Genomic DNA, 11,252 nt, shown 5'->3' with positions numbered 1-11,252 from the left:
TCTCCTCCTCCTCACTCCTTCTCCTCACTCCTCCTCCTCACTCCTCATTCCTCCTCACTCCTCACTCCTTCTCCTCCTCCTCACTCCTTCTCCTCCTCCTGCTCGCAGCCTGAGGGAGAAGCAAATGGGGCGCGCCGGTCCAAGACCCATTTCATGGGTGCATGAGGAAGGATAATAACGATAATCTAGCGTTGATTTCAGGAAGATTCGATAATCAGGCGAAAAATTACAACGTGATAACTGGATTTCACTAAAGGGCTATTATTGCGTATTTTCCTGGGATTACTAAGAATCACCAAAACTATACTCTTATTCAAAACGGTATAAAACTTAAATGTACGGATGAAAAAACGATCTGTTTTTTGCATGATGACCAGAAGCAACTCACTGACAATCCATAGCTATAAATATTTCATATATTTTAAGCACTCGCAAGTTTCGCAGTCTCCCCATTGACTTACAGCGATGGCGTTCTACCCAGAAGGTAAACGGCGACCCCTGGCGCTGAATGAGTTAAGCACTTCTAGTTTTGTTCTGATAGTTTGATAAGGTGCTCAGAATGTATAGGTACACCTCACATGACTTTGTTCCTTCCTCGTTGTAAAGTGAACGTGTAACAGAAGATTATGAGCTAGCGTAGCCGTGCAGTGCTCTATGAAAAGCAGCTGACCGCCTCGTAGCAGTCATGACCAATGGGAATGTCACAGTCTGCCTGTCTGCCAGACAGACGTGTGTGTGTGTGTGTGGGGGGGGGGGGGGGGGGGGGGGGTTTATGTGTGTGTGGTTAGACGGGATAGTCAGTCAGTCGGCCAGGCCTGGAGCCAATGATGGGGTCAGAGGCGTATGGTGAAGGGCGCCTGGAGACTGATGACGGATTTAAGGTTGGATAGGGTGGGTGAGGTGGGGGGCTAGATTAAAGAGGGTACTGCTTTGATGTACCCACCCACACACACACACACCATGATCATGTTGCATTGAAGGCCTATTAAGCATCAGGGCTACAGAGAGTGGGGCAGATGTCGAAGGAGGGAAAGGGGAGGAGATGTTCAGGAAAAAGGCTCATTCCCCCCTCACGGCCTGAATCAACGCTGAGGCCAGATGGGTACAATATGCCCTCACTTTGAATAATGTTGTTGGGCTGAGTGGCTCACTGCCTCGATGCGAGGCCTACAGACTGCACAGAGGAGTGAGCAGAGTGCACAGAGGAGTGAGCAGACTGCACAGAGGAGGAGTGAGCAGACTGCACAGAGGAGTGAGCAGACTGCACCGAGGAGTGAGCAGACTGCACGGAGGAGTGAGCAGACTGCACCGAGGAGTGAGCAGACTGCACGGAGGAGTGAGCAGACTGCACGGAGGAGTGAGCAGACTGCACAGAGGAGTGAGCAGACTGCACAGAGGAGTGAGCAGACTGCACAGAGGAGTGAGCAGACTGCACAGAGGAGGAGTGAGCAGACTGCACAGAGGAGTGAGCAGACTGCACAGAGGAGTGAGCAGACTGCACGGAGGAGTGAGCAGACTGCACAGAGGAGTGAGCAGACTGCACAGAGGAGGAGTGAGCAGACTGCACAGAGGAGGAGTGAGCAGACTGCACGGAGGAGTGAGCAGACTGCACGGAGGAGTGAGCAGACTGCACGGAGGAGTGAGCAGACTGCAGGGAGGAGTGAGCAGACTGCACAGAGGAGTGAGCAGAGTGCACAGAGGAGTGAGCAGAGTGCACAGAGGAGTGAGCAGAGTGCATAGAGGAGTGAGCAGAGTGCACAGAGGAGTGAGCAGAGTGCACAGAGGAGTGAGCAGAGTGCACAGAGGAGTGAGCAGACTGCACAGAGGAGTGAGCAGACTGATGGACAGACACATGCCCTCCGTGTGTTGGCAGTATATCTTCATTCACCATATGAGCTCAATTCCACTATAGGTTTCTGTCGGTGGCAGATGGTTAATTGAATGGCTGTAATAGAATATAATATACTTTATTGTCATTATACATTCAGATAACGAAATTAGGGACTCAGACTTAAAGGGAAATTAGCTTATTTACCATCTACCCTGGAGTTAGACAAGCAGATACCTACCCTTTTCTTCTCTGTGCATGCATTAGGCTTAGGGAACAGCCGCACCGTTAGCCTAGCTTAGCGTCATTCACTGGAAGTAGGTGTGCCAGTGTAGCCTAGTTCCCAACAGTCACGAAATACATTCCAAATACAACTCCAAAATGTTCCTGTAAACATGTTGTGACCTGTGTATTTACCACGTGAATTTAAAAAAAAAATTACATTTTCGTTTTCTAAGCAGATATATACTCGGACTTCTTTTTTGCCGAACCACTGCTGCCTGGGCGCAGTGATTTCATCACCTCAAAAGCCCAGTTTAAAAAATAAATAAATAAACAGGGTGTTTCAGGTGATGAAATCCTAAATTACCTAAATGTTGGTGTATTCTTTTAAGTGGGAAATCAGGGCTATGAGTCCACAATTCTGAACCCGCCCTTTAATATGATGGACTATTGGCAGACCCAAACGGATAACGGACGCATGAAGCATATGGCGTTTGTGTAACGGTCATGCATACAATATCCAGCGGTGTCCCACATATCAAATAAAGCATTTCTCCTTAATCCACCTCTCCCCTCCAGATGACAAGTCCGTTTATCTAATTTACTCCATAATACCTCCCTCTCCACCTATATCCGTGCTCTCTGGCCCACTAGAACGCTCCCATCATATGACCTGAGATCAGCAGGCGGAAAAAGTGCTTACCTCCAAGGATTTACGCCCTGGCCTTGGGTTCAGCGGTAGTAGCAGCATACCTCCAATCTGACCTTCAGATAACATAACCATAGCTTATATACGATATGTGCTGTTTCAGACGTTTGAAATGCGGTGTTTTCGTGAGCTGTGTTTTTTCCGTGGACAGTGGCCATCATCGTTTCTGACATGTTTGGTCGTTCTTGTTGATCTGAGGTGGTAACTCGCTCCGTTGTTTGTTTAAACTTTTTCCATTATCAACTCGCTTCATCATCTGGTTCTTTTTCGGAGCAAACAAGGGCAACGCGTGAAGCATTCCACAAGCGTTCCCAACCAGTGTTGTAGTACTCAAGTACTGGGCTGATTTTCAGGACTCGTAACTCGACTTGCACTTGAGCACTGATGACTCGGACTTGGACTTGATCATTGACTGCATTCGGACTCTGAAGGTGCAGACGAGGACTCAGACTTGTTAATTGATAAAAATACAGTTATTTACTAAATTTATTTTGTAATAGGCCCTAATCATTTGGCATACGATTTCGATGGCTAATGCATTTGTTTGGCTATTGTGTCACGAAGTAAATAAACTCTTTTTGAAATGGTGACCGCTGTGTCATTTATGCCAGAGTGGAATGGACTCAACCTTGATGACTTGGACTTGGACTCAGACTAGGGTAATGGGGACTCGACTCGGGCTCTTCTTTGGTGACTTGGACTTGGACTCGAACACTGGGGACTCGAGACTCGACTTGGACTCGAGATTTAGTGACTCGACTACAACACTGTTCCCAACATGGCGTCTCCTTCGTGACTTAGGTTCCTGGTGTGGAAACCCTAACTGAAAGTCGCTGGCTCGGAGCGTGGCGTGTTAAGTGAGGCCAGCTGTGCAACTTTACACGCTACCTGGGTTTAACTAGTTAGTTAGCTGTCCCGATACAAAACCATTGTAGGGTCCCATTGTGTTTCTGCGCAGGTTCTGTGCTTGGAATGTGGAATGTTTATGGGTTGCCCCCCCAGCAGAAGTCCTTCTCAGCCCTAAAGAATGCCATCAGTGTGAACGGGGCCTTGATGGGAAGGTCTCCATTGGGTGCTGTATTGTAAATGAACTCGCTGTGCGGACGAAGGCTATTAAAGTCAATTGTATAGAAGGTTGTTTAACTTGTGCTCTCATTAAACCCATGTCTCCAGCCAACAAAATAAGCACCTTCTCATACTTTACACAGTGTGAAAAGAGGGGGAGGGAGAGTGTGAGGGTAGTGTGTGTGTGTGTGTGTAGGGTTTTTAAGAGTGGTCTGCATAACGTCACCCTGCTCTCTAGACATTTATTATAGATACATTTGGATTAAGTACACACATGCGCACATACACGCACACACACACACATACACGCACCTCCTCCAGACAGGCAACCACCGCGCACCCCCACATCAGTACCACTACCAACTTACCCCCCCCCCCCCCCCCCCTGCCGACATCTGCAAGCAATCGCAGCTTGATGGAATGCACTCCTCTGACCTTAACCCCCCCCCCCTCTTTTTCTCCTCCCTTGTCTCCTTCTCCTCCTATCTGCTTCCTTAACTCCCTCCCCCATCTTCTCTAATCTCTCCCCTCCTTCTATACCCGCCCCCCTACCCACCACCACTATCATCATCTTGTCACTAGTATGGATTTATTATCAAGGGACCCCATTGGAATTAAGAGTATGAATATAGTAGTCTACTACTCTTGACGGCGTTTTACATTGTATTAAATGTATATGCAGATCAAGGTGGCTAGTCTACATTCTCTTAAGGTCCTGTCATCACTTTGCCATGTTGTGTACTATGTCTGTCATACTGCAGAACCTGTAATATTCAGATATATATTCAGATTCTAAGTGCTATTGACCGTATTTATTGTAACATATAATAATAATAATAATAATAATACAAGAAAACTGATAGGGCATACAGACCCTCATCTGCACCTTTGATTACACTATTTACTTGCTCATATGCTTATATTCAGAGTTAATTATATTGTTTACACTGCTTATTTTTATCTTTATTATAATTTTATTGCCTATATTTTTATATCTTCTACTATTACCCCTGCCCATACCTGTAGCTCCCCTCCCCCCTCCCCATGCTGCTATGATGCCTGAATTAACCCCCAAGGGGATCAATAAAGGAATATCTTATCTGAGTCATGAAGTAATCGTGGTTTTGACGAGTCATGAAGTAATCGTGGTTTTGACGAGTCATGATGTAAATGTAACTAATAGGGCTGACCTTCGATATTTTTTTGGAATTCGAAGCTTCGGGGCCGAGATTCGATTTTAATTCGAAGCTTCGAAATAAAAATTAATATTAAAAATATTGTAAGCCGTCATTTGAGGCTTTATAAAAGCAGCACAATGAACACAAATCTGTCAGTGCCGAGTCCAACCTCATCTTAAATAACAAACAGCATTGCTTGTTGTAATTAACAAAGAGAGGCAGAGTTGATTTTGCTAAAAAATTATATATAAAAAAAAAATCATATATATATACCGGTATATATTTTTTTATATTAAAAAAAAAAAGTCATTCGAATCCCATGCCCATTGAACGAAGCTTCGAAGTATTTAAGACAGCCCTAGTAACTAAACACTCTCGTCCTTCTCCTTCCCCACACCTCACCCCCTCTTCCCTCCCTCCCTCCCTCCAGATCCAGCAGTGGGAGCAGAACTTGGAGCGGTTCAACATGGACCTGTTCCGGATGCGCTGCTACCTGGCCAGCCTGCAGGGCGGGGAGCTTCCCAACCCCAAGAGCTTGCTAGCCACGGCCAGCCGCCCCACCAAGACCGCCCTGGGACGCCTGGGCATCTTCTCAGTCTCCTCCTTCCACGCTCTGGTGAGCATCACACGGCACTGAACACGGGGGCTGGAGATGGTTGGTTGATCGATCAATCAATCCACCGTTTGCTACATTTCTGATGGTCCCACCTGCCCTAGTGTCACTATGTCTGAAACTTTGCTAATAACGTCCTCAACAAATTCCCGCTAGGCAGGAAAATAACATTGCCCTTCAGATGCTTATGGTAGCGTGTGATTGCAATTTCCTGCAATTTGAATCTTCAAGTACATCAAACGCTGCTCTCTGTTCCTTATTCTGTGTGGTGTTGGCGCACTGATGTCTGAAGTAGTACTAGAGACAGTCGCTGTGCATGGGTTGGAAGATTGCTTTTAATTATTATTTTGCAAATGGTCAATTGGTGATTGTAATGTGAAACCAGTGACGTGAGTGGCAAGCTGCGCTGCCGTCTGAACTTTCTTGCTTTGAAGTGGATACATAATACAGACATTCAAGGGATGAGGACTGTCCACAGTTTACACTTGAAGTCTCTTTTTAAATTACTGCAAAGATCTTGTTTGAATGTGGTACTTGGGTTAGAATTGGCTCCAAGTCCAACAGTAACCTCAAACGCTTATATAGACTTTGCTCAAAATGTAATCACTTATGAGATGAGAGTACAAAAAAACGTTGAATGCACACGGACGGATATATAGATCCTTGCAGGAAGCGTGGTGGAGCTAAACGAGGGGTGTGTGTCTGTGCAGATCTGCTCCAGGGACGAGGCCACGCTGAGGAGACGCTCCGTGTCCCTGACCCAGAGACCACGCAAGAGGGGCCTCTTCTCCTCACTCAAGGGCCTGGATAACCTCACCAGGAGAGGGCGCGACAAGAGACCCTCTGCCTCACAGGTAGCACTGACACACACACACACACACACACACACACACACACACACACACACACACGTGGGCTCAGTGATTGTGCCCTGTCTGCACACATATAATGCATGTATCTCTGCATTGAGGTCAAGGAAAGCCTCGCTCAGCAAGTTTCAGTTGAGGCTACAACAACCCTAGCCCTTGAGGTACCCCCCCCCCCCCCCATGAGATTTTATTAATTAGTAACATATAGCCCCCCCCCCCCCCCTTTTTCTTCTTTTCTTCCGGATGAGTGCAAACCCCCATCAACATAAACAGGGGAACATTCCAAACCCAGGTGTGTGAGGGAGGGGGCGCAGATTAGTAATTACTAGACTTCATGCAGACCATTTATTTGTGTCGGAATCCACCCCCCTTTACCCTCAAGGTACGGCCCGGGAGATTACACTACACTAGGTGGTCTATTTTAAGACTCGCTGTGTAGGAAATAAGCTTCCCCGCCCCCATGTTCAAGGTTGATATACTGAACGCCATTCATCAGATAATCGTGTGGGAATATGGTATAATACGCCTTTTTAGATCACCAACTATCTCAATGAATATTTCACGGCACAATTATTAATTTATAGTATTTCCCGACTTTAGATCATTCGGTATAGTGCCTTGTCATTTGAGAATCGTGTGCGCGCTTCAGGAAGTGGGCCATCTGTCCTGATCACTGACAAAATGGGCTTCTCCCTGCTCCACTTTATTCCTTTTTTTTTATCCCCGGCTTCCACCGCGCCACCTGTGATCACCTACATCTGTCGACAACTAAGCAAGTCCGAGTGCACACGTGTGTGTGTGTGTGCGTGTGCGTGTGTGTGAGCAGCATCCCGATGGTGTGTGTTATTATTTCTCCAAGGAACTCCAGCAGGCCGTCCTAATGAGGCCCAGTTCCATTTCGCGGCACAGAAGGCCTGGGTGACGCTGCAACACAGAATGAATTATTAAAAGCCATATGCGGTAGATAGCAGGCTCCACTCCCACACTCCACACCCCTCCGCCCCACAGCCACCGGCAGATGGTACGTGTAACGCCGCTAAATATTGAACAGCCCCTCGTACTCCCCTACCGGGGTACCAACCCGTTCCCCTAAAGTCTCCTGTTTGGTTCTATTCTGGTCATTTTAAACGGAGCCTATTAAAGAGCCTCTAATGGCACATAATCGCCTTGACCAGAGCGACTGGATCCCTCGTACATCTGCCGTCTTTGGAAGTGGTTTCAAGAGAGCGAGAGATCGATGTCGCTGTAGGTTTCAGTGTCCCGTCGTGACCGGAAGGGAAGACGAGGGGCGGCCATCTTGCCTGACATTACCCACTCCCTCTCGGAGTGTGTCCTTGGCACGTGGGTCCCAATATGTATTGTTGTTTATTGGACAGGGATTTGACCAGCATGGCGCTATCCCAATGAGAAAACCCCACTGTACTCCATGTGGTCCTTTAATCTGCTGGCCTGGCACAGTCTTAGGTTTCTCTCCTCTCTCTCTCTCTCTTCTCTCTCTCTCTCTCTCTCTCTCCCTCTCCCTCTCCCTCTCCCTCTCCCTCTCCCTCCCTCCCTCCCTCCCTCCCTCCCTCCCTCCCTCCCTCTCCCCTCACCTCACCAGTGCATGGCGTTAGCTAGCAGTCCTCTTCTATCTGAGAGCATGAACACAGAGCGTTAGCTAGCGGTCCTCTTCTATCTGAGAGCATGAACACAGAGCGTTAGCTAGCGGTCCTCTTCTATCTGAGAGCATGAACACAGAGCGTTAGCTAGCGGTCCTCTTCTATCTGAGAGCATGAACACAGAGCGTTAGCTAGCGGTCCTCTTCTATCTGAGAGCATGAACACAGAGCGTTAGCTCATCTGTGTTGACTAAGCCTAAATCCCATTTACCATTCTGACGCCCCAAACACAACCTTGCCCCAAAGTCATGCTCGGTTTCTCTCCCTGTCATCTCCTTCACTCCCCCTCTCTTTCTCTCTCTTCTCTCATCCACTTTAGCAATGTATATATATATATATACTGTCAGAGGCTGGTGTGGGAAGTAGGCCAAAAAAGCCCAGGGATTTGTGGGATACGGAGTTGGTAAACAGTTCTAAAATTAGTGAGGCTTTACCTCTCCGCAGCGATGTTTACAGCCACTTTACACACACACACATACACACACACACACATATATAATATATATATATATCAGTCTGTGTGGGAGTGAACTCGTTCAGGGAGCAAAGGTCAAATTAGGATTCCTAGTGTCATAACGGGAGCCATATGTTTTCTTGACTTGATCTAAAGGAATAAAGAACAGCTATTGCTCATAGGTTAAAGGTAACCTGTGTTCACCAACCGTCTGAATAAATATTTCATAGTACAATTATTTATTTATAATTCATAGTATTTCCTGACCATAGAGAATACAGGAGTGTCTCGTCATTTGAGAGCTGGCACTAGGAAGTGGCAATCCTGTACGTGCTTCAGGATTTTCACGCTGTGGTTTTCTCTAGGGTGTCGTTGTCAAATGAATTGTAATAATGCCATTCTATAGCCAGCTTCCTTCTGTGTCCATGTTTCATCATTTATCCTTGCTTTTGATCTGTAACTTTTCGGTCTACCGGGAATGATTTCTCGTGGAGCATTCCCCAAATTGGGCCAAATGAAAGTGCATATATATGCTCATATATTATTGAGAAAATCAAAGTCGTGGCATCTTTAATAAAGGGTACATTTCTGGACCCCTAACCTTATTCAGCGAGGGTCCCTTGGACAGTCCCTTCTCAGCACAATCCATGCTGTGCTTCATGGTTTGTGGCTAACTAGGTGGCTAACCAGCATGGATTATGTAGGAAATTGCCATGACTGTCAGTTATCTTGCCAGTTATAAGCTATACACCAGTTTTACCATTTCAGCTGACGAAGCATCGCTGTGAACTCTGACCACTGCAAGCTCTTTCAGTGAGGATGGAATTCGGATCTCAAACAAGTGCATGGGTCTGAGGCTGATGTTGTGATGTACATTAGCTGAGCCCAGTCAAAGTCACCTCCAGCACATGGCTTACCCTGCCACCACACTTACAGCTTACACCACACACCAGAGGGAGAAGAGAGGGAGAAGAGAGGGAGAGAGGGGGAAGAGAGGGAGGGGGGAAGGGAGAAGAGAGAAGAGAGAGAGGGAGGGAGAAGAGGGGGAGAAGAGAGCAAACTCATCCATGACTGGACTGCCTCCCCTTTCATCTCTCCCTCTCTGTGTGTCACACACACACACACACTGCAGTGCTTATTACTGCCGCAGGAGCCTCAAAGGCTACGGCCCGTGTGGAAATAGTATCAAAGCTTCAACTTGGCCCACCACACACTTTTAATTAGCTCCATAATAGCAGTGTGTGTGTAATATTATTGTGTTGCCATGTGTAATTTCAAGCTTAATGACTAATGAATCAATGTGTGTGGTGCCTGTCTGTCTGTGTCCATCTGCCTAACTGTATGTCTGTCTGTGTGTGTCTGTCTTTCTGTCCTGTGTGTGTGTGTGTGTGTCTGTCTTTCTGTCGTGTGTGTGTGTCTTTCTGTCCTCTGTGTGTGTGTGTGTGTGTTTTCCAGCTCTTTGAGAGTGACACCAGTGGTCAACCCTACTGCCTTCCTCCTAGCAGCACTGAGGTAAGCCGTGCTTCTCAACACTTCGCTTAAGTCACTGTATGAGGTCCAGATTACTGAACAACCTTTTCAGTGCCGTTTTATGATGATTTGATCTCTGGGAATAAAGTAGCAGGAATGAACCGTGGTTTTATCCTCTTGTCCTTCAGCGCCCTTCACTTTCATCATGATCCGATTTCTGCACAGGCTCTGTGTGTGTGTGTGTGCGCGCGCGCGCGTGTGACAGGGCCAGGGGCGGTGGCGGTAAACGAGAATCTGTACACATGTGTGTGCATGTCTGTCTGCGTCTGTCTGTCTGGTTGTCTGTCTGTCTGTGTGTCGTTCCCATCCAGGATCAAAGCTCATATTCCTTTCATGTCTACAGGCAGACAGACACCATATCTAACTACCCTGCTATTCCTTTACGTTGTGCACAGCGGGGTGGGCGGTAGACGTACTCCGTTACGGTGTGCAGACAAGGGGGCCCCCATTTCACACCATGTATGAGCTAATGGAAGGTGCCGACTTAACTGTCAGAACAGAAGCGCTGAGTGCGTGCTGAGTGCGTGCCTTGTAGTGAGGCTGTAGGCTGAAGTGGGCGACCGGTTGAAACGCTGAGATCTACTCGTCTGAGCAGCCGGATGCCTCGACGGCAGCGGTTGGGGATCTCGTTCTGGATTATGAAGTGGTTGCAAGTCTCGTTTTTGTTAGAAAGTGTGAAATACAGCGTTCTTCTCGCCGATATTTTGGACTCAGTGTTGGCTACCTAGCTAATTTCACACAGTGACATCATTGTCCTAAATTTGGCATGTTTCTGTGTGTGTGTGTCTCTCTCTCTCGCTCTCTGTTGGCTTTTCCGCCCTCTCGTTGTCTATCTGTCTCTCTCTCTCTCTCTCTCTCTCTCTCTCTCTCTCTCTCTCTCTGTTGGCTTTCTCTCCCACTATTGTCTCTCTCTCCCTCTCATTGTCTGTCTCTCTCTCTCTCTCTCTCTCTCTCTGTTGGCTTTCTCTTCCACTATTGTCTCTCCATCTCGTTGTCTGTCTGTCTGTCTCTCTCTCCTCTCTCTCTCTCTCTCTCTCTCTCTCTCTCTCTCTCTCTCTCTCTCTCTCTCTCTCTCTCTCTCTCTCTCTCTCTCTCTCTCCCCCCCCTCCCCCCCAAAAAGATCTTGT

General features: G+C 47.3%; 1 protein-coding gene across 1 annotated transcript in view; it reads left to right on the top strand.

The window, feature by feature from the left end:
• tiam2a (TIAM Rac1 associated GEF 2a) overlaps positions 1–11,252 on the top strand; it is a 91,137-nt gene that overhangs the window by 13,979 nt on the left and 65,906 nt on the right. The window contains 3 exon segments of the mRNA XM_084311574.1: positions 5,433–5,618; positions 6,326–6,469; positions 10,051–10,107. Coding sequence (XP_084167700.1) covers positions 5,433–5,618; positions 6,326–6,469; positions 10,051–10,107 — 387 coding nt within the window.

The sequence above is a fragment of the Notolepis coatsorum genome (assembly GCF_963971535.1).
Source record: "Notolepis coatsorum genome assembly, chromosome: 3".
Lineage (NCBI taxonomy): Eukaryota > Metazoa > Chordata > Actinopteri > Aulopiformes > Paralepididae > Notolepis > Notolepis coatsorum.
This window is presented reverse-complemented; position numbering and strand designations above follow the sequence as displayed.